This window comes from Colias philodice, chromosome 24, assembly GCF_061535455.1.
Source record: "Colias philodice isolate Cphi_HAF_F1 chromosome 24, ilColPhil1 Martin Lab GWU primary, whole genome shotgun sequence".
NCBI classification, from domain to species: Eukaryota; Metazoa; Arthropoda; class Insecta; order Lepidoptera; family Pieridae; genus Colias; species Colias philodice.
The window spans coordinates 2,037,925-2,063,512 of record NC_143109.1 but is presented as its reverse complement, the minus strand read 5'-3'; the positions used below and the strand labels follow the sequence as shown (position 1 = coordinate 2,063,512).

General features: G+C 31.4%; 1 protein-coding gene and 1 long non-coding RNA gene across 4 annotated transcripts in view; one reads left to right on the top strand and one right to left on the bottom strand.

Moving 5' to 3' along the window:
- Window positions 1-25,588, top strand: part of rn (rotund) — a 152,082-nt gene that overhangs the window by 66,729 nt on the left and 59,765 nt on the right. For 2 of the 3 annotated variants that reach the window (XM_089710258.1, XM_089710257.1), the window contains exons 5-7: window positions 8,550-8,630; window positions 12,937-13,048; window positions 13,463-13,602. In XM_089710258.1, the coding sequence (XP_089566384.1) occupies window positions 8,550-8,630; window positions 12,937-13,048; window positions 13,463-13,602 (333 nt within the window). The remainder of the gene's footprint in view (window positions 1-8,549; window positions 8,631-12,936; window positions 13,049-13,462; window positions 13,603-25,588) is intronic. The other variant, XM_089710260.1, reaches the window with a different exon arrangement.
- On the bottom strand, window positions 22,816-23,998 carry LOC149477634 (uncharacterized). Its single transcript, XR_016317548.1, has 3 exons — window positions 23,542-23,998; window positions 23,353-23,414; window positions 22,816-23,278 (listed from the first exon to the last, which is right to left on the bottom strand). It is a non-coding gene; the product is annotated as an uncharacterized LOC149477634 (long non-coding RNA).

The window sequence follows — 25,588 nt, the reverse complement described above, 5'->3', positions numbered from 1 at the left end:
ATCAATTAATGTTAAAATAAAACTACATTTGATCAACTGGGTTTTGGTAAAGGTTCAATCGAGAGCAATTCCTTTTTAAATTTATGTACAGTGTTTGAGAAAATGTCAATTGTCTTGTTATTGCCAGAAACTATATTATTATATTCTTTGGTAAGGCGAGAAATGCCTGAATAATGGCCTAGATTACTTTTGTGGAATTTTGTATGGAACGGCATATTATTAGAATGTCTAGGCAATCTGACTGGAACTTTAAAATTAAGCTGAGATACCAATGACACACAATCGATTGAACCATTCACCAATTTATGTAAAAAGACCTGATCCAAAACCTTCCTCCTCTGATAAAGTGTTCGTATTTTAAAATAATCAAGACGTTCTGAGTAACTACGAATTTTTTTGGCTACGTTGCAACTATACGCAAGATGCCACAAAAATCTTTTTTGAATGCGTTCAATATTGTTAATATGAATATTGTATTTTTGATTCCATATTACGCTGCAATATGAAGGAATAAACAATACTTTTATAAAATTGCAAGTGGCATGGATACTGCTACAATATTAATAATATGATAAAATAAGCTAGAAGCTAAAATAAGCTAGCATTTTCTTGCTTTTTTGGTATGGAAAAAGTGACCAATATGTTATTCAAGGCCACTATCAACCCCAATGGCAAATTTCTTCTAAATCGATGCAGTATTATTGTTCTGAAAGAAAAACAATTTCACATCAATACTCTTTAACTACTCGTATAAATTAAAAACATTACTCGTCCATTTGAAACGTATAAAATTCACGGACGAACGGACATAGCAAGGGTTGGTTTTTATAACTTTGCCTCTAAATTATGTCTTCGCGTTGCAAAAAATTAAAAAGTATCAACCAATAAATAATAGAAGAATACAATATTATGATGTATATGACAATGATGCAGTCTAACGGTTTATTATTGGGGACATAACTTCATTTAACGTCTTATAGTTGGGTTGTGAAGGGTTATATAGTACTAAATTACAAATAATCTTGATACTTATCACGCTTAGCTTATTTTTGGAGGTGATAAACTGTTATGTCCTAATTTAAACTTGTAGGCAAATTTTTAGTTACTTAATAAGAGCTTTAAAGCAATGCTTATTACTTTGAAAATCGAAATATAATTGTGAAAAGATGTATGTGTAATGATAATTAAAAATAATACATATTATTGATATTAACTTTACATTTTACAATATTCATTTATAATTTGATCCAAACCATATCCAATTACCGGTTGCAAAAAAATCCATTAGAATTTTCTCAATTTTAATTCGACAATTATCTCGCAATTGTGCATATAAATATTATTTACCGTTTACCGTTTGTGAAATTCACCATTTCATGTGATGTATGTATCCTAGTGGAATTTTTCAACGTCGGATGGACGCGCCTTTTGCGTGTTAAAACTGAATTTAAATATTTAAATATCTACAAGTGTTACAAACAAAAGTGAAAAATGTTTTATTACCAACTTCCTTTTCAATTAGTAATACATGTATATCTTTATCTTACATATCCTAATTCCTGACAGAAACAATCGAATTCCTTACAGCATTGTTTGGACGTTTGTTACTCAACCGCGAAATTGTTTTAACGATTTATGTAAATGGATAAGCATATAATTATTTATACTCTTTTCGGTTAAATCCAAGTAACGCCTGGGTGAATGTTTAGTGTATAATAATTGAAATGTCGAAAGGTAATCATTTTAACAAAGGTATTGAAGTTAAGATACCTTCAAAAATAATTGATATTTTATACACATAAATATTACACAAAATGATAATACAAGTATCAACACTTTTAAATCCATCTATATAGCAAGGCGCCACTTCCAAAGACATTATTTCTATAGAGCTACCTTACCGCTACATCTTTTATGTTTTTTATGCGATTTTTTTTGTCTGTTTGTCATCACGGTGTTTTTTGGTATGTACAATATGTATTAAGAAGATTTACTTCTTTATCCCTTGTCATCCTCTCGAACAGTCAAAAACTGTAATGTAGGGACTTTTTTATAACGCAAAAAATCGCGTGTAGAGCTTTAAGTTAAAAAAATTAAAAAATATTGACAAACATTTTTTTAATAAATTAAAAATTCTCGTTATAAAGTTAGGAATATAACATATAATCCACATTGCATAAAATACAATAATTAGTATTTACCCTATTTAAATAATAATATGGTTATAAAGATAAATAAAATAAACTGACAAAATAATAAAAAAATACCTGATTTAATGAACTAGTCAAAACCTACTCATATATTACAAACATACACGTGAATTATATTTATTTCTACTAACAAGAATATATTCCAAATAAAAGGACGGACGAAACAGAAAAAACTACAGTATAGAGGTAATTAAGTGACGCGTGAGATACAATGCATTGACCAATTGCTTAGAAATAGCTAATATTTGCACCGCAACGGCTCTTTGAGACGAATCTATTAAGATCTTAATTTCGATTATAATAATTCTAGCATTAGTTATCCTCGTTAAAACTATTACTTATTTAGTTGGTTAGCGCTAACACGATTAACCAGTTCTGATGAATTTTGTAAAAACTTGCATTATAATATTATGTATGTCACTTTTGCAGTGAAGACGCTTTACTTGAGTTAGTAGTACTGTACATATAAGTAAACCCAACTATGTTCTATAAAAATATACTCGCTTTTTGCATGCGGTATGGTCAGTCAAAGGCAATTCCCATAACAATGAGATGCTACACCACGTAATAAGTAGCCTTTATCACTCTCTGTCTATCCTAACCATCTCTAGACACAAAAACAATTGAATATAATAACGTTTAACTCATCTGTTTAAAATAATTCTTAACCATACGGCATACTTACACGAACTAAAATATTGTAGAAAATGAAATTCGGCGCAGAGAGCCGGCCCCTTACAACCATCCATCTTGCGAGGGAGCAACTCATCTCGCTAATTTCATCCAGCATCCAAGCCAATGGCTAATTGATATGATAACGTCTTATTTTCTTTTCGGTTTGTTTATTTGTGTACACATGTTTTTAACTGTTACAAAAGCTTCATAAAGAAGATCTTAATTTTTAAGTAGAGTTACTTAGTGAGGAGCTGATAAAAAGTGTATTTAAATAAATAAACCTATAGTTGCTATTCAAATATAAATAATTGAGGTGACAAATAAATAACTGAATATAAATAAACCACTTCAAAACTACGCCTATTTATATATCTATCCAAAATTCCAAAATATAACTAATAAGTATTTGTATTTGTCTTAACTACTGATAATATCTCTAATAATCTAAAAACTTTTGACGTACATTTTCATTATTTTTCATTTAACCCACAAATAGGTAACCAGAACGTTAAAGCAAACCAGAACATATCAGCCAGCTGTGAAATCCTTAGAATTTAAAGTTTACATCAATCATTTACACCAATGCCCAAATCTTATCCCGGTCGACACAATAATCCAAGTAGTAATGCCCCTGGATTCCCCAAACCCCACACGTTCGAATTTTAATTTATAAAAATCGATTGTTTTAAAACACTCATGGATTTAGCACAAGAAGCAAATATGTTTTACTGCTTATTCATTTTAATAATCTATTTTATCGCAATCATCTAAAAACTATAAAACGACGAATTTGTTAAGAGTTTGTTGAGATTTTTTCGGTAGGTACCTATTATTGAATTATATAATATGATTGTTCTAAGATACGGAATTCTCAAGTTACGATATCTTAATAAAATAAATGATGAATGTATTGGTTAAAACTTAGCGAAGCCTAGATACTAGAACCTATAATTTTTTAGAATAATTAATTGTTACAATTCAATATTTGTATGCGTTCTTTTGTAACAAAATATTTTTTCAATTATCTTTATGTGAAGTTAAGGCTTATAAGAATAAAATATAGTTTTAAAAATAAAATACAGTCCGTTTAAAATAAAATAAAAAATACAAAATTGCTAATGAAGATTTCGAGTTCCAAACAATCACATCTCCATTTAATAGCATTCTCTTATTCACATATGAAACCATCACATCGGACCCCTAAAAAGCCCCTATTTCGTAAGCTATCGTTAAAAATGTCACTAAAATCACACTGATACCATGCCCGTGACAGTGACGGATCTCTGCTTCCAGACACTCGTGGGTCTTTGCAACCATTTATCAATATTTCCTAGTTTATTCTGCAAATCTTACTTTTAACTACAATGTGAATGAAAATGCTCTTTGAACAATGTATTTATTATTGTTCTTTAAATATACAAAATAGTTCTAAGCCTAGAACTAATCTACTGGTAATCTTACTGTAATTCTACTTCCTACAATTATGAAGTGTGTTCCTCTTTCACGCTAAAACGGCTGATCTGATCGGGATTAAGTTTTGGTAAAAAGCTAAATTATGTAATCTGGATTATAGATAGGTTTATCTTATAATATAAATGAAATATACTATTAATAGTAGCTGTGATAGCATACGTTGTTATGCCTTCTTATCAATTAGGGGTATGAAAAATAGATATTAGCCGATTCTTATAGGCCGAACCTAATAGGCACACAAAATTTCATGAGAATCGGTCCAGCTGTTTCGGAGGAGAATGGTAATTAGACACTAGAATTTTATTTATGTAAAAAATATAAAAAGAGGTAGATATTTATATTGTATTTATTTCTAATTTTCTTATTTTAAGCAATTTCATGCCATTTATCAAACGGTTCAAACCCCTCAATTGTTAATGATTGTCTTCAAGGGTGTCACCCTGCGTATGACGGTGACGGATGCGCCAAAAGCGATGCTGTTTTGGTGCTGTGGGTGTGACATGTGCTATTATTTAGTTATAATAATTTATGAGTTATATGGTTTTATAAGATTTATATTAGCCCGTGGATTCGATTGCGTGGTCAAAGTAGCGTACATATACTAACCCAGACTAACATCCTCACAAAATTTTACATAATTATATATTTTTAAAACACGTCATACACTGTTAAGTTTTCAAACTAAAATATGATTGCTATTTTTTGTAATATGTGCATGCAAGTTTTATAATAAATGAACTTACAATAAATGCCTAATTTGATACTTTTGTCAGCATCAGACAATTTATTCGTTGTCTTAAGTATACAAAGATTCGAATCTACTACCAAAACGTAAGCTCACTAACCCATTCACTATTAAACAGAAACATTACATTTACCCAGAATAATTCATAATAATAAATATTTTCCTCCATACTAACCCGAACCTGCCTCAAAGTTCAGGTTTGAGCATAAAAATTCTCCATTATTGATTATCCATACAATGTTATTTCTAGACTCCACAGAATAATATTTTACTATCCGACACACATGCACAGCACACACACATACGTGGTCACGCACACATGCGCGTGTAAGAAAAATTCTAGTGTCGTGGGTTTTTCTTGGGCACAGCAGTGGATTGGAGACGGTGTTGTTATGCTATTTTTTTTTTTTTATAGGAATTGTTTTTTATTACGGAGTTAAAATATGGTTAAAGATTGGTCTCATTGCATAATAAAATTGTATTAAATTGTTATTGTTGAGCAAAAAAATATTTAAGGTTGATAAACATAAATAATTTTTCAATTACAATTTACAATTACAGTAATTTATTAAATAATCAACCAATGTGCTCTAGTTTTTATCCATTGAAGTTAGATCAGAGTGATATATTTTCAGGTTAAAGATTTATATACACTATTCGACTTTATTATCGTTGTATATTTTCCTAAAACCACCATTTAAATAAATTATTTTAAATGAACTAGTACTTTACATAAAAGACAATGCATTACGTAAACTTATTCAGGAATATATAATTGATGATTAAAATAAATTATTATACTTAAATAAGGGGTTATTAAAACCATTCGTAACACAATTTATGTATTGTTTTAATAGTTCATAGATGGATGATTAGTAGAATATGTTATTGAATATCAATACAAACTTTGATATAGTATAATTTAAATATGGAAAACAAGATTAGGTAAATTAAAAGTATGTGTTTTTAATGATATGTTCTAAGTGTCTTGGCAAAAATAAAGTTTATGATCCATGTGGGTATGTATTAATGTGACTTTTTTATCCACTATAAATTCTCAATGTTTGAAAAATATTTGCATGTATGGGAGTTCCCGAAAACTGTTTTATCGACTTATCTAGGGTTTATTAATAAAAAACATAATATTTAAGACTTATCCCTTGTTTTTAAATCCTTAATTTGATACCATAAATCACTTTTACGATTACGATTATTAATTTTACATCCAATGCCACTTTAAACATATTTTTCCAAAAATATTATAGAATATAACAAGCTACTCCATACCTTTCGATCGCAGCACACCTACACACGTGAATCATCCGTCCCGCTCACACACACGTATCCAGACAGGGACGTCCGAGTTTAGGACTAACATGTTATATGTTAGCGAGGTCACGGATATAAAAATCGTTTTTCTTACGTATATATAAATATATGACATAACTACGTCGTAGAAGGCATTAGAGTCTTCAATAATATGAAATTATTGCTTTGTCTGTTTGTCCTATTGTAGATCGATGATTATGAAATAAAGATAAGTTCTGTTTGTTTGTAATAGCTAATCTCTTGAAATTTTTCGAAATTATACATTTTAGGTTAATTGGTTCTACGGCAAATATAAGGGTAAACGTAAAACTTTTTAATTTCTCATCGTCTTTTTTAATGTTTATACCGTAATAAATTCTAGTATGGAGTTGATGTTTTTTATTATTACTTATTAATTCAATAAGGGACTGCCAGTTTCCTAGCATTGTAGTTATACATTTTTTTTATAAAATAGGATATATAGAGAAGCAATTTTATCAAGACCTCTATTTCGTATACGTGTTCATATAGCCTCTAGAGGTCTCATTCTACTGGTCCTTTACTTATTACTTAAACAAATTCTTTCCTGTTAAAGCTGTGGTTAGAGCGTGTGTTATTACGCTGGCTTCGATTCTGGAGAAAAATGTAGAGTTGTCTAAAATGCAAACCGAATTACTCTGCTACTATTTTACTGTCATAAAATTATAAAAATATAATATGATGAATCGAATCAAAGACAACGGGAAATGGGACTTATGATATCAGCTGAGAGAAACAGTTAAAATTTGTCAAAATTTCTCCAGCCGTTTTAGAGATGAGACGCAAGAGCTGGGACTTTAATAATTTGTAAATATCTTAAGTACATAAATAAAGAAAAACCTGTAACTACATACAAAACTAGTTTTAATTTAATTTACGAAATAAAATACTCATAACATTCAAATCTTCATATAAACCTCACAAATCATCTTTCAAAAATAAAGAATTTGATCGCCTGATCTTTACCCCTTTTTCATATAAAAAGCATATTAAATATTTTCATATCCATTCATATTTTAAACTAGAACGAGCTAAGAAATCTTCATAAAAGCTTATTGCAGCTTTTGAAAGCGTACTCAGCTTTAATGTTCTTTGAATATACACAAATACTTAAAATTGTAAAGCTCTATGTATTATAAATTATAATAATAATAAAACTGGAAATTTGATTATAGCGCCATCTATGTTAAAATGGGCGCAAAAAAGAATACGTTTGAATTCGAGAGCAATTTTTGTTGTTTTATCGTCCTTAGTAAGGTTTGATTTTGTTTATGTTTATAGAACAAATAGGTTATGCATCAAGTTTTTCATAATAGTAGAAACATAGCTTGGGCTTGAAGAAAATTTAAGCTCACATTAATTTTTTTATCTAATATCTAATATCTAATAAGTAATATAATATATATATTATAAAGGCGAAAGTTTGTAAGGATGTATGGATGTATGGATGTTTGTTACTCTTTCACGTAAAAAATACTGAACCGATTACAATGAAATTTAGCACACATATAGAGGGTAACTTGGATTAACACATAGGATAGGTTTTATCCCGGAAATCCCACGGGAAGGGGAACTATGCGGGTTTTCCTTTGAAAACGCGGGCAAAGCCGCGGGCGGAAATCTAGTAGAAGATATACCTCTACAACGTATGTAGCTATAAGTATCACTACATTCCTATCATATACAAATTAATCATATATGTTAAGTCATATGAATATTATATACGTTTTGTCATAACTCATAACTTACACACATCACGTCATAAATATGTTAGTAGTAATAGAAATTAAAACCTTTAACAGATTTTAAACGTGATTTACTATATTATCAAACACAAGGAAATACTAAGTTAGTAGTATATACGTATCTTAGTAGTATCTGTATATAATAACGTGTACATATATTTACCGACAGCACTGTCAGCAAAAGGATAGTTTGCAAAATTATTTATCAATAATTTCATCATAGTTGAGGCTTTTCATATCATAAACTAATCATACATAATAAGCTAAGTCATACATAACTACATATACGTTCTGTAATACATAACTTAGTAGTATATAATGTATATAATAACGTATACATATATTTACCGACAGCACTGTCAGCAAAAGGATGGTTTGGATTACGCCGCGTGGTCACGACCACGGGGCGCCATGACCATCAAGCAGGGTTACGAGGTGAGATGTAGTCACGTATTCATTGGACCACTTAGCGACTTAGGGAATAAATATTAGTAAATAAGGAATAGTTTTTTTACACCTTAGTCTATAAATAATACAAAAAAGTATACGCGCATTGGTTATAACTTAGCTCTATTATTTGAAATTGGTAAAATATTTTTACAATATTGCTATGAATACTGATTAGTACTGATAGTAAATAAGTAAACATAGTACATACACATAGTATTGCTGGAAAAGTCATAGTAAATTAAAATTATAATATTTAAAAATAGAATTCTTTCGATCTATATCCAGTAATTCAAAGTTTTTAGTTCTGATTACAGCCATTGGGTTGTGGATAAAATAGCTATTAAGTAAATGTAGTTTTAAGCCACGTACATATTTTAATAATCTTTCTACGTATAACTCATTCAAAACTAGCTAACAGTAGATAACTATTATTATGAAATTTCAAAAACTAGACGGATAAATATTCTAAAATAAATAATAAATATATTGCATCGTGCACTTGCAGTCAGCGTTTATAATTTTATGAATGAACGTACACAATGTGGTAATTACATGCACTTATAACATAGTAATGTTTGAGCATGTACTAAACGGTTTCAATTAACTAATTGCGTAATTAGTGACAGTAAAGAGCTGTAACTGGCGTTTTCATATTTATTTTTCATTCATATTGCTTTAAATATAAATATTTGCAGTTATAACCAGACTGTCAGAGGGTTAAGTTTTACCGGTATATTTTTTTTAAGATTATATTATTTTCTTTGGCAGGCTCTGTAGGGTATATAGTTATATGATTTTGTGGTTAGGAAGTAGGTATATTATGTACACGATTACTTATTTATGTTTGATTGCTCTAGGTAAATAACAAATTGAGACTTAACCTAGGATACATTATTACAAACGGCCTTATTGCTAAATAGCAATTTCTTCCAGACAAGAGTTTAATTTATTAGAAAGTAAAATGCCGGATATTTGGTTTTATATTCTTATGTCACATGCATTTAAAAGTGGTCTAATGATAACGCGGCTTTAAATTAGGAAAGCGTAGTCATTGATAGTTTCGTAGCTATGATTTTGTTACATATTTTGTTTTAGCACTGCATTCTTGTTTCATTTTATGCTTTTTAATAATATGTGTATTTGTTGCTTTGTGTAGATGTGTTGTTTTAACTAGATTAGGAATATCATTCTATTGTAGTACTTTATGAAAAAAAAACTTTATACTAGGAAAATACTGTCTTCGTAAATTTTTACATTCCTCGTCTTATTGCTTATCTTTTAAGGATAATTAATTGAAGGTCTTATTGTGTCATTTTTAATTGTTCCGCTATAGACGTTTTTCTATTACACAATTCAATAATATATATTTTTACAACCAGCAAAAGCAAGTACAACAGTCTCTACCTCTTTATTTTCTAAATTTGTATGTATTTTGAATATAAGTTATATGTGTCACTTACCGTCAGATTACAAATGCGTCATGACAGGAGTCATATTAAGAATGTACTAAAAATATATGAAGTGATTTCTACTCGTAGGTACATGAAAAGTAAGACAAAAAAGGTAATGTTGTCTGTTATGATAATGTACATTATTAAATAATCCGTATTTTTATTATTTTCCCACTCGTATAATTTACCTATGTTAACTCTATCTAAGTAAATTTGACTTACATAACAAACAGATATCTCTATTTCACTTACATCTCAAATATGGGGCATGGGCCATTAGTACGTGAATCTTAAGTATGGAAAGTTATAATTTATGAATGTCCCCGGGGCCAATGTTGGGACAAAGCGGATCATTTGCAATCTGTCCGTCGCAGGAACCGCCCTAGCACTTCCACTTGACTTTGTATGCATTTTATATCATTTTATCTCTTTAGTAACGCGCGTCTTTGTCTAAGTATTATAGGTCTTATAAAAAATGCTGCTTTTTATCATTTCTTTTAGAGTTTGTGTGTCTAAATTTAATAATACTTGAAGCAAGCAGTAAATTTTGCATGTAAATTATATAATGTTAGCTAAATACTATAAACTGCGGTACCGCACGAGAGAAACCGTGCGCCGAAGTAGTTACCTAAGTAGTAAGTAGTAATTCTTAACGATAGTAGAACGTCTTCAAAACTTTTAATAGCTCAATATATTACAGCTTATGTGTATCTAAAACAAAATTTTTACAAGAAAACCGGTTGTTTACTTCGTAAAATAAAAATCCGGATCTCGGTTAACCCTAAAACGCTGAAAGTGGGTCGGAAAAACAACAGTTTATGTCAAAATTTGCTATTAAGCACGATAGATGGCGCTGTTTTAAAAAGATTCTACGCTGCTCGGACGTTGACGCGATATATTCCTTTTACGACACAGTTTAAAGAAAATGTTTTAGGAGTTTCGTTTTCCTGAAATTTTATGAAGATTCCGTCGACGGAATACTGTTCAGTTCAGTGAAGTATTACTGTTCGGAAATTTGTTGTTTTATTTGATAGCATTAACAAGATTTGTCACACGTCGTTTCATTTTCTAAATCAAATTTTCGCTGTTTTTTGTTTACACTTCTACACTAACATTTTACGATAAAGAGTTTAAAATAAAGCTTCGTTATTCCTTATTGATATTACGTAAATTTATTTTCACTTATTTAATACTTGGTCAAGTCAAGTGGAGTCGGGGCGGGCTAGTAAATTATACATTTCAATAATTACGAGGTAACGATGATATATAATATTAAGAAGCAGGTCAGTTTCCACCCATTTCCCCCGAACTAAAACCTTCGATCAGTTAAATTGAATCGGGGGTTGTTTCGGGACGTTATCTTTGATAAATTAATTTGGCTAACCCGTTTACTGCGGTATACATTTTGATTTAGTATTGTTGTTTTTTGCGATTACATAGTTTTGATTTATCTATTTCATTCTTTGACTATGTTTTACATTATGTACTTGTTATTGTATTATCTAGTGTCCTTTTTAGAGCTTTCCTGTTTATTTAAATTTCATTTATTGGAAAAAAAATTGATTATGTTCGCGGATTGTTCGCAAACATAATATTTTGAAGCCGATATATACGACGTTGGTTATTTAATAGTTAATACGCTATAGTGGGTATAGTAGAGCATATCGTACTGCTTTTCGATTCTGACACGTTCCTATTACGGTCATAGTGATTTAGTATTTTTGTTTTTTGCGATTCCATAGTTTTGATTTATGTATTTCATTCTTCGACTATGTTTTACATTATGTACTTGTTATTGTATTATCTAGTGTCCTTTTTAGAGCTTTCCTGTTTATTTACATTTCATTTATTGGAAAAAAAATGATTAAGTTCGCGGATTGTTCGCAAACATATTTTGAAGCGTATATATCGATACGACGTTGGTTATTTAATAGTTAATACGCTATAGACTATAGTGGGTATAGTAGAGCATATCGTATTGCTTTTCGATTCGTATTGATTTCGAATAAATCGTTGTAGACTGTAGTGGGTAAAGTCCTTAAATGTAAAGTTTTGTAAAAATAACCTTGATATTCGAAAGTTTCATCTATTTACTGAACTTATTATGAAAGAACTCATTCAAAATTACTGAAGTAATGTGTATGTTACCGAAATCTTTGTTGTGAAGATAAAAATTACAATAACTTACAAAACAATCGACCAGTCAGCATATACATATTGAGATATATACCAAAACTTCAGTGAACTTTTAATATTAATCATCCAGAGAGTTAGGGTGACCAAATTCAATAATTTAGCGACCATTGCATTAATAACGCACGATTTGCCGACACCGTGGTCACACTAATTTACGAGTGTTACAAAATATTAGTTTGGTACTGCCCTTTGATGGAATTTAATTTATACTGTATTAGCGAGTTTCTGGAATTCTCTATTTGAAGTTAGGTTGTGGGTATCTCGAATGTATTTAGAAGTGCTCCTTCCACGAATAATCATGTGACATAGCGATAGTTATTAGTTAATTATTATAGTTTGCATATTACAATATTGATTTGTTTAATCTATATTTCGATGTAAGAGTTGGTTACAAACCTTGTTTAGTTTTAATATGTTCATAAATAAAATGTCAAAGAATGGGGGAGATGTAGTTAATTCGACATTCGCGCTCTATATTTATTTATTTATTTTTTGTTGCTATTGTAGATTTATTTTACACGTAAGCTTTTGCACAGTGTGACACATTACCCATCGCCATTTTTGTTCCACATTATTTTCAAAAATAAACATCTCTATTCCTATCTGTTTTAAAAATTAAACTATTCCATTCTTTTCTGTTCCAGGCCAAAATGACGAATGACGGCAGCGTCCACCAGAAGACTGACGACAGGCTGGGACACCACCAGTCCATGAGCCAGATGCTTTACGGCACTGGCCTGGGGCCAGGACGATCAGGTAATTTAACGGTTTTTTAACCGGCTTTTTAAGTTTTTTAATAGAAGTTAAGTTATTGAAGATTGAACTGACGGGGGTATTTTTAGGCCAATAATTTTTGGTAGTGAGGAAAGTATAGTGAGTTTAAATGTAACGAAATAATAATTCAAAATTTAAAGTAAAGGGTATAGAAAGTAGTGTTAAAAGTTTATGTAAGTTGTGACGCGAATGTTCGTGAAGATAGCCGCGCGAGGAAATCTTATTTAGATTTAATTGATTTTAAATAAAAAACTGCATAAATTAGAAAATCTACAAGGACTGCTTGGCATACAAATAGCCAAAAAGTGCACACACTGGTGATAATCGGCTGTAGTTGATTCATTCAAAATACCTCGTGAATTCAAAACGTGTTACATATAAACGTACACCTTCCAGGGTCGTCATCATCATCCCCAGTTGGGGGCAACACGGGCAGCGGGCTGCTTGTGGTGCCCCAGCCGCTGGGCAAGGGCCCCACGAAGCTGCAGCCGCTGCATGCACACGCGAGGAAGTATCACTGCAAGATGTGCCCACAGGTACGGACTTTACATAATACATAACAAATATTCAAATAATGCTGATAGGTTTATATTTCTTACCCTTAAGTATGATAAGTCGGCTTATACTCTTACCTTTTGCAAGATATGCCTGTGTGATTTATAATGATGAAAACTTTTGTATACTTACTATAGTTTTTTGGGATAAATAATCAAAGTTTTATGATTGATGACGTAGTACATATATCTCGATGGATTGATGTCGAAATTTTTTCCTATTATGTATATAAATGAATATATAAATGTTATTGATCACCTGGGTACAGCGGTTAACGTGTTAACGCTTTAGATTTAAAAATAGATTAATAAATTAATAACTTTAAATTAATAATCTCATTATAAACCTTGATATATAAATATATCAATAATCCTATACTCCTGTACGACAACTGCAAGATAAACAGCATATAATTAAATAAAATTAACTTCCGCATAAGAAAATGAATTTTCGCAAGCATTTCATCAATATACTTCGCTGTAAAACTAAATACCTCGATAAGTTCTTAAAACTGGCTCTCGGATCTGATAATCGGTTGATACGAAACAATGCATGGTTGTAAAGGCGAGTTTACATACAATAATCAATATAATAAAAACCTACAGAAGAAGGGTTGAATATTATCATAGTTATAATCAGCTAGGTACTTAAACCACGAAAGCATAAAATAATAAAAAATAATAAACTTTATATAAAAGTTTTTGTACAATAATATATTATCATTATAATAGCAGTCCCCATCCTAAATATTTCCGATACACAAATATCTTAGTCATCCATTCCTTGCAATTTTCTAGCTCGTAGGAAAATTCCCTTCGAAAAAAATCTGAATAATAACATAATAAAGTTTATTAAGTTATAAGTGTGATCTGCGTCTATATAAATTGTATATATTCATTTCTATTTATTTTCTTTTAAATTAATGAGTTTTACATAACCCAACAGAACTCTGTTCTAATAGGCTGCAACTTATAAAGCTCAAACAATGAGCTCGACGTAATCTTTTTCTATACATGAGGACTATTATGGTCCTTCAAAACTGCCCAATTCAAGCATAAATAACATATTATCTACAACCCACTTCATTATAAAAATGCTCTATCAAATATTCTAAATCTGTCCCACGAACAAACCGTGTAACTAACAAACAGATATGAATTATTATGGAAGTACCTATGCATTGTATATACGCCTCAATGACACAATTTTTTTAAATATGGCGTCGATGGCAAAATGATAATGAGCCGGCCGGCTGTCACTCATCAAAATTCAATTCAAGTGTAGGTACCGTTCGCAGAAACGATTTGCGGGAAATTCGATTTTATCGTAATTACTTTCCTTTTGTGCGAATTATCTGTAGATATACATACTTTTTAATATATCTACACTAATAATATTATAAAGAGGAAAACTTTGTTTGTTTGATTGTAATGAATAGACTCATAAACTACTGGACCGATTTTAAAAATTCTTTCACCATTCGAAAGCTACATTATCCACGAGTAATATAGGCTATATATCATCATGCTAAGACTAACAGGAGCGGAGTAATGCGGGTGAACCGCGCGGCACAGCTAGTGTTTACATATAGTTATTGTATTTAAGGGCTTGGTTACAATTTTGGTGTTAAAAAGTATTGTTTATCGAAGGAAGAGATAAATAAATTTTACAAGATCACAATATAATTTGTAATTTGTTTGTAGCATGTCTTCGTCGTTTAAAATGATAAATATAATGATTCCTCATGATAATATTTCTATATTTGCTTACAATTTTATGAAAATGTGCAAAAAAATGCTTATATGCAAGCTTCAAAAATGTTCAACAGAACGTCACTAATAATTATTATGGGTATTTTATACTATAGCCAGTAAATTATTCTGAGTAATTGAACTGGGGTACCAGTTTAACAATTTTAAAGTTTCCCCCTTAGCTTTAGATATTTTCCATATACTATTACTTGAACATCGCTTAATACATACCTATTTACTCAAACGGATGATAAACGCACATATAAAGTAAGTTATGCAAAATATCATAATTGCCTTTAAATAAGTAATTATTCCTTTACAGAATCGCCTTATAATGCCTTGTATGTGACTAATTTACTTGTTCTAGAAAAATCCAAGTGTATAAAACGAGAAACTATTTAACCGACTTCAATAAAAGGAGGAGGTTCAATACTCATAACTTTCGACTGGGTGAACCGATTTGAAAATGAAAATACAGTTCTGACTATATATTTAAAAGCGGTTTATTTGTTCTTTAAAGAACAGATCCAGCAATAGAGCCGACTACCTATTTATTGAGTAATTCTCATTATATTGTTTTATATGTAACTAGCGACCCGCCCCGGCTTCGCACGGGTGCAATGCTGATACTAAATACACTACAGAAAAATTGTGAACGTTGTATAGGTATAAAAATATAGCGGCCCGCTCCGGCATCGCAATTCGCACGGGTATAAAATACATAGCCGGGCGGCCGCAAACGCTACGTCCCGCAATTTTTAAATCTGTAATATCTTCGAAAATATTCACTTAAATCATGCGGTGTAAAGGGCCATATAGATCTATATTAAATGAACAATGTATCCATGGTATTTAATTGCTTAAGGATTAATGCTGTATTGGTTAAAATCGCTTCGAAAATTAGCCATTATTTGTCGTAAAAAGTAAATGACAAAAAAAAGTTATTGTGGGTTATCCATAAGAGATAGACATATACCATCGCGGACTTTTCTGTAGACCTTTTCAATGTGTATAATACTTAGTACATTATTTTGATAAAACTCGTAGGGTTCAGCCTGCGTTTGCAATGTAAGCGGAATAAATGTAATTTTTTACGACATCACATTAGAAACCTCAAAAATAACAGTACTTCTCCACTACTTAATGGATCTTATTATACATATAAACCTTTCTCTTGAATCACTCTATCTATTAAAAAAAACCGCATCAAAATCCGTTGCGTAGTTTCAAAGATTTAAGCGTACAAAGGGACATAGGGACATAGGGACATAGGGACAGGGAAAGCGACTTTGTTTTATACTATGTAGTGATAATAATTGCATCTACTTGTTATACTAACGGTACCTTATCCCGCATTGATTTAATTGTCCATTAATTTTTTTACTCATCGTATTGCGATTCAAACAAACACACATAAAATGCGAGGTTAATTATTGTATTAAAATGATAATTAGCAATAACCAAATAGCTTGTTATTTAACTCCTTGTTATAATGCAGACAATTGCAAAATATTGGTTTTCTGAGCAACTTTGGGAATATGAGACGAGTAAAAAATAACCTGTAAAATTTCATAGAAATCTATACAGTCGTATATAACTGTAAAGCCGGGTATCCACTTAGGTTCGCCGTGGTTTGCGAACGCGCCCGCTCCGCAAACCAAACATAATGGATACGTCGTGATCGCGGAGCGCGACTGGAGCACGATCGAAGCACGGCGGAGCGCTCCGGAAGCGGTTTTTTGCGCGAACTCAAAGGGGAGCGCAGTTTGTTCGTGGACGCGAGCGTGTGTTTGTTAAGTTCGCGAACATGGAGTGGTCCGATGAAATGATGAATATATGCATTATTTCATTATTTCTTCTTCCCTTATTCATATTACCTTGCCAAAATTGAGGAGGTTGTTTGTATTCCATCACAATATAATGTATCAAAATATAAGCTGCACTTCCTACTAATTCTGGAGGCGGCATGTTTGCACCGACCGTCTGTCGGAGCGCGGAATTTAGCGCTCCGACAGGAGCACTGATGTTGCAGCCTAAGTGTGTACACTATACACGTTCACGTTCGCGGAGCACACATTGTTCGCAATCCACGGCGAACCTAAGTGGATACCCGGCTTTATAGGCGTTTGACGCAAACACACATTCTTAGTTCTTACTTCTCACCATTCTTATAAAAATTCTCGCACTCTTTATTTATTACACTTATTACGACCGCTTATATGTATTTCATAATAATCATATAAACTGTAATAACTAATATAATATGCAATTTTACATAATATGAAAACCTAGATAATATACGCGGTGTTTGTATGTAAGCAAACTCCTCCGAAATAGCTTGAACGAAGCGAAAGTTTAGTTGAACAAATTTTGCATCCCTAAACATTAAAGGTGTCTTGGATAAACAATGTTTGTCGTGTAAACTATTACTCATGTATTATTATCTCTACCCTCCAAATATAATTGCTCATTCTTGCCCTGATCAACATTTAATAATTTATTTATCCAAAATCTACCATAGCAACAGATCCGAACGAGCAATCACGAAAAACTAAGCAGTCATTTAGGCCATGGTTTAATCAAAACGGTAGGAAGAATGTCATCGCAAAAATAGCGCATACCGGGCCGGTCGGACGGACGGACGGACAAAAAGCTGGATCGGTTGATACTTATTGCTATTGTGTAAATTTTCGCATTCCGCCGAAACCGCTAGCCCGCTTTCGGTGCCGATTCAGGGGGGAGCAACTTTTGGTAGCTTGAAATGTCGAATAAAGCATAATATATGCTTAGTGTCATTATACAGTTTTTGTCCTCTATGAGTGTATGATTTTATTGAGGAAATAACTAAAATGTAACAAACTAAAATATAACTTAAGAAAGCGGTGCAAGGAATTGCACAATTGCACATTTAACGCCACACAAATTTTGGAAAATAACTTCTCGTCTGATTATAACTTTTTTTATTAATATCCTCTTAAAAATGTTGAAAAGTTTCAATGTTGGTTTCAAGTTGTTTATATTTCAAAATTTAAAAAACACGCTTATTTATGGGATATTATGTCAAAATTGACAAGCAAAATGTCTGCAAACTGGGTGCTGGATTATTAATAATGGAATTTGAAATAGTTGTAGACAGTTATCATATTAAAACGCGTCAATTATCGCATAAATTGCAAAGATACTGTTGAAAAACATTGCATTCTTTAATTTAATTAGTTGAGTCATGTTGGTTTCTTTAATGAGTTTCTTTTGTTTCTTTTTTAATTAACTGAAGCCATGCGTTAGACGACTTCACCTCGTTATTTCTATTTTTATTCTTCATTTTTATTTAAACGCAAACGTTTACCAAAGTAAACAACATAAAGAATGCTTTTTGATCTTACAAACTAGGTTATCTTATAAATAGACTTCATTAGCGCTCGCATTTCACTTTTTATAATATTACAGCATCATTCTTTACATATATTCCGACCTTAAAATTTTAGTTTATTTTTCGTGCTAAAATTCAGTAAAATCCGATCACCGAATTTGACATTCAAATGTAAAATACAAACATACTTTTACTAATATTTTACAGAAATAATAATCCTTTGTGACAAAAGGTTGCCAACCCCTATCTAGCTTTAGAAATGGCCGACGACCGCCAAAAATGTGACCGTAGGAGACTAACTGTTTTTTAATTATCATGTTCGATCCACGAATTCTTCCTCATATTACCATCGGCGCTTCTGTAGGTGCCCTTTGAAAGGTCACTTAATGAAAGCTGACGATTATCTATACTAATAAAATAAAGAAGAGTTTGTTTGTTTGAACGCGCTAATCTCAGGTACTGCTGAACCGTTTGAGAAATTCTTTCACCATTGTATATGTACGTGATTCCTGATTAAGACAGGCTGTGTGTGTAACGTTAATTTTAAAAAAGATAATTTGTAAAGTTTTTATATGTTATGCTTCACTGCTTTTGTGCTTGCAAGCTATGGATTCTTTAAATAAAGCTATGTATGTTAATAAAAGTAAGTATACAATATATGATTGCTACCATAATAAAAAGATGATTCAAATCAGTACAAATAAGTAGTTTTTATGAAAAGGTGCAACAATAAACTATCTCACCTAAACTTAAGATTTATTAGAACGTTTTTGTACTAACAACAGTATTTTTAATAAAATTTCAAACGTGTTTTCATAAGAAATTGCAAATGACCACAAAAAGCGAATATTTCGAAAACCGTTTTATGACTGGACGAATTTTATTTCGTGACAAATTGGCACCTATCAGCCTTACTTCAACTATTTGACACTACAATCCAAAATCAACTTAACTCCTTTAAACTAAGGTCACTTTTTCTTTACATGAACTATTAACACCCAAGTTAGTAGAAATTAAACTTAATCTATACGGAATAGGGTGTATATTCCAATGATACATGTAATGGTAGTTTGTGTGATGGTTTAGGGGTGTTGATGATGATGATTTCGGATTTCTCGTGACGTCATTTAATGTTCCTCATTACAGAGATCTCTGAAATGGACTGTGTGATATATAGCTAGCTATTAGCCGCGGATCCGCTTGTAATAAAGTTACTGGTTTTGAGTTCTGTCAAGCACTCTATTGTGAGTCACAATTTGTGACAAATCTTTTGAGGCGTCAATTGGGAAGTTTTATCTTCAATTCAGTAGTTGAGATTTTCATTCGTAGCAAATAAAGTAATATAGTGTGCATGCAATAGGTACATTTTTATACTTTTTGCAAATATGTAATTATTGTAATATATCTAACTAAAATACTTAAACTAGGTATCTATTTAATTTCTTTGCATTCAACGTAAAAATTTGTAATATGTAGTATTGTTTTGAGTTTACCCAATTTAGAATTTATGATAACAATAGCTATTGCCAAGTTATAGATACTATTCAGGCTATTAATGAATAAAAATACAAATTAATGTTATGTTCTCAAACTAAAGTGGCATTTGACAAAAAACATTTAAAAATATTATATTTTGCTTTAAACAATATTCTCTAACCATTATAAATCTTAACTCACAACCCTTCTCGAAATTAACTTTGGAATAAATGACATAAACAAAAATAATAATTAAAAATATACATGTGTCGGCAGGTGGGAGTCGCACGCACGCGCAATTACTTGTCATGGCACTTGTTGCAATTACGCTTAGGGCCACTAGATTAGCGGTTTGATTTAGAAAAAAAGTGGTAGAGTAAGTAAAAAGTTACATGCAGACTGGGAGACAGTATATACAACATCAAATATAAAAATATATACTTTCTTATTGAAATAAAAGAATAAATCAAAAGACTAGTCGTTAACTAGCTCGATATATTACTTTCATCACAATAAAGTGTATAAACGTATACTAGCGGTGCAAAAAGTATAAAATATTAAGCTTACGTCACTCAGGTAAAATATATTTTTAAATCAGTATTGTACTTCCTGAAATTAGCACGTGCAAACAAACAAACTCTTCAGTTTTACATTATTAGTGTAGTATACATGGGTTGATCCAAAAGTAATGATAATCAATATTAAACAAGGTCATTACAGTTAAAATTATTATGTATTCCTCTAGATAGTCTTCTAACTAGATAATATACTTCGATATTTTTTTTCTTAGACTTAAAAAAAAACTTTGACTACATCCACAAAAACCCCTCTACTGCGGCCATCACTTCGCTGTCGTCTTAAAATTTCTTGCCTCGAAGGTGTTTCTTGTGCTGAGGAGAGAGATAGATCTAACTAGGAGCTAGATCTAACAAACAGGGTGGGTGTTCAAGCATATGGAATGCCGATTTTTGAATGGCAGCCATTGCAACTGACGTTTTGCGATCTGGTGCGTTGTCTGGGTAAAAAAGCATTCAAGCCCGCATTTTGCCATGTCTCTTTTCCTCACTAACCTACCGCAATCTTTTAATTTGGTCTGTGTAGTAAGAGCCCAATACAGTGGCTACCTTCTTAAAATATCCCACCATAATTATTCCTTCAGCGTCCCAAAAAACTACCGCTTTAATCTATCCCACTAATTTTCACTTTGAATTTCTTCATCGTCACTTTGAAAGCTCGCATCCAGGCCATTGATTTTTTCTTGGTTTCAGCATAAACATGGTGAACCCGGGTAACGTCCATGATCACAAATCGTGACAAAAAATGATCCTGATCTCATAAAAAATTTGGAAATTCACCCTCTAAATGTCGAATCGTTGTTTCTTCTTTTTGTCGGGAAACATTCTGGCACCCACGGTTCACATTCAAATTAATGTAAATACTTGGAAACGTGGCCTGTTGATATGATTTTTTTGTGAAAACTTAGTGAGTACATGAGCAAGCAAAAAATATTTATTTTGTATTTTTATGTGCACAGGAAATACCCAATTATCATTACTTTTGGATCAACCTAGTATAAGATATAGAATTCTCAATTTTAAATTTAAGACGATACACAAAAAAAAATCCACTGCTTGGCGGGCGGAGTCTAATAGCTCGCTATCGCGAACGCGGGTGTGCGCGAAGTCATTCTTGCAAACTCGCCGCGCTGCCGCTGGCCGACTCGGGACAAACATGTATGGAGTCGTCATACAGTTATAATATTGTTATACATTTATTCAATTGTTGATTTATTGGTTTTATTTTCTTGCTTATAAACAAATAATCTTCTTTCCAACAACTACACTTAGACATTATTAATAATTATTATTATTTCGTAATGTTTACTTTATTACAAAATAATACAGGTTATAAATAATCTTTAAAATAACAAAAAATATTGTTACTCTGAAAAAATGAAATGGTAATCAATAACGCGGACTACTGAATTGATTTAGATAGAAGTTGATGCTGACGTAGATATTACATCATGCCCAGAAATGAAAGGTACTATTTCTGAAAGAAGTTATAAACCCTAATTCTTCTCAGTCAAAGTCAAGAGTGGAAGATATCACTAATACAGTAAAACTGATGCGAAACTTTGGATGTTAATTTGTATATTTTTTTGTTAGTTGTTACTTAATCACGTCAAGACTACATTACCAATTTTGATAAAATATAGCTAATTGCCTGGATTTACACATAGGATACTTTTTATCCGAACTGAACACTTCTGTGGGATAAAACAGGATTCACGATATAACCTAATTCCAAGTGGGCAAAGCCGCGGTCGGAATGATATTTTTTTAAATAGAAAAATTGTTTAAAAAAAAACACAAAATATATTGACGCATGTATTTATTTTTTGCACTCTATTATAATTGTAATTATTCATTACAAATAATCAAAATAAAATAGCCAGAACAAAGTTAGGCCCTGGTAGGGTAGGTAGGCAGGTACAGCAATGTGAGACGAACACTGGCTTATTTATACCAATAATAATGTATAATGTATTATAAACATTAAATTAAGTTTACTTTCTAACAACAAAAATACATAATATTAGCTAATGTGAAAACGAATCAACCAATCATCCCACAACAATGAAATGTGCACACAAATATTCATCCAAATCGGTTCATGTGATTAGGAGGAGTGACTGCAGCGCCATCTTCCGGGCCCAATTGTGTTTCCAGATCACCCAGGAACTCAATTTAATATACTTACACAAAATTTTTCGAAATTAAAACTCACATTACTATGTAAATATGAATATAAACCTGTTTTAGTACTAAGCAATTTCCCGCACAGGTGTAGTAAGTATAAATGAAATAAATATCAACATCAAATTCTTTATACAACATACTTATCTACCACCTACTAAGAAATGTAATTCTTGAAATTTTTTCGTATTTTTTTTTAAATATAATACTACTCCAATGAGCTCCTGTTCCATATCACGTCCGCCATACTTCCACTAAGTTCACCATGATTTTTTATTTCTTTGCACTTTGTTGCTTTTTGCTAAAAATGGAATCATGCGATAAAACCAGTAGAACGTTGATAACATACATTTTTGACTGAATAAAGGTACTTACGAAGGAGTGGGTTCACATTGTGAACAATCAGTGGGTTTATTTTCCTTCTGGATTCCGGATTTCTGAAAAGATTATCTATGCTATAAATGAAAAAAATCTTACACATTCGTTATGTACTTAAAACAGGGGTACATATCAAACATCGTCTATAATACAATTATCATCAAATTTAAAATAAAACCAACTTACTTCATTAATTTGTTCCAATTGTAAGCATTCTTTTTCCTCCAACCTTTATGTTTCTTCTTCTTATTTTCTTTATTGTCCCCATTTGTCTCATTTTGTCTTATCGTGTTGTCACCCTTTTTTACGATTGCGCGAGCGACACAAGTTCCCCGTGTGACGGCCGTAGCGGGAATGACTCGTGCAGCGATCGGGGTAGGAAGGTACAGGGCGGCTCTCGCTATATTGGCTGGTCGCGCGCTAATTTCAAGTATTTCTTGTTTATTTCAAAACCATCGCATATTTCAAAATTCTAAATCGGTAGACGTATAGGTTGTATATTTTATAGTTAATATCCAAAAAGTCGTAACTTTACGTTTGTTATTTTGAAGATGCCAGAGATTATAAAAAAATAACAATGAGAACTTTGTATTTTTTTTCTATCGAGAAAATATCATGGAATCATGTTTCTAAAACGGTAGACGTATTGTGTTACTATTGAACTTTCTTGTCAAGAATTTTTATCACGACAACTTTAATAATATAAAAATTACGAAGGTTTGAAAAGGGCCGTAAATGTTAGAAAAATTAATTCATCACCTTAACCATCCATTACTCGCTCAGCCCTACATCCTATCCGCTTTTTTCCTGGCCACACGACGCAAGCAAGCGTTAGACAGCGTGCAATTAACAATTTTCATATAATCTGTATCCACGACCGACCGTTAAACAGGCTTATCTTGATCTCTCGTATCACAATGGATGCTTTATGAGGGCGTCACTCCGTTTAGCATTTTATAAGTGAAATTGTTATAACCGTGCGAACTTATAAATAGTATTGTTTTATTGTAGTTTAAGATTGAAAGTTCTGCTATAATAATTAAGCTATATATTCGGTTTGAAGCGAAAGCTTAGAGGAATATTTAAAACTGCATACTAGATTTGTGAAAAATATATTGATAACTAGCTGTGCTCCGCGGTTTAACCCGCACTGCTCTGCTCCTGTTGGTCTTAGCGAGATGATATATACATAAATACATATATAGCCAGCCTTCCTCGATGAATGGGCTATCTTACACCGAAATAATTTTTCGCGTTTCGCGCGTTCAAACAAACATACAAACTCTTCAACTTTATAATATAAGTATAGATTGGTAGTAATATTCTTATGCCTTTGTAGTATGTTTTATTAAAGAAACATAGAAACTAAATTCGAGAATCGTACTACATTTTACACGACTACCGAATTTACCGTGAATTATAAATTTTTAGTACATTTTATATAGATTTAATTTTTATTTTTATTTTTATTTTTATTTTTTATTTATTTTCATTTTATATACTTACCTTGTGTAGTATTATTTATAATGTTAATAAATTCAAATTGGAGTTCGATAAGAAGTAAATTAAAAATAAAAGATAGATGTAGAGTTATTAAAATAATTATGTATACTGAGTTGTATGCTGTTATAATTTTTTTATGAGCATCGTCCTAACTCTATGCATTACAATTTTAATTGTTAGATATTGATCATAATGTATCTGCGTTTCTATAAAATCTACCATTTCACTCCGTTCAAACTTCGTTAAAATCATTTCAAATATATAAATTTGCAAGTTAATTTCGTTCAAAGAAACAAAGGAAAACGTCTTAAAACAACTGTGTGGTTTGGAACCACATTCGAGTCCCAAGAGGCTTAGCGGTTTGCAAGACGGGACAAGATTTGAAGAAAATTATATTAAATTATATTTTGGAATGTCTATTTGTTATTGTAGCTTTGTTGATATTTGTTAGCAAAATTATTGTAGAGCGCGCGGTGAAGAGCAAATCGACTCTTATATTATAGAGTATTTTATTTTTATTACACTTTTGTTTTGTCTTTTCAAACTCATATTATTCTATAGTTTATGAACAAAGCTTATAAACTTGAGAGGCTTATTTGTTACAGTGCTTTGGAATTTAGCTCAAAGCTATGTTTTATTATCGTATCAATCGTTAATCGTATATCATATAAATAATGAATTATTCAAAATTATAAACAACGAAATGGCAGCAAATTGTATCTCTGTTTTC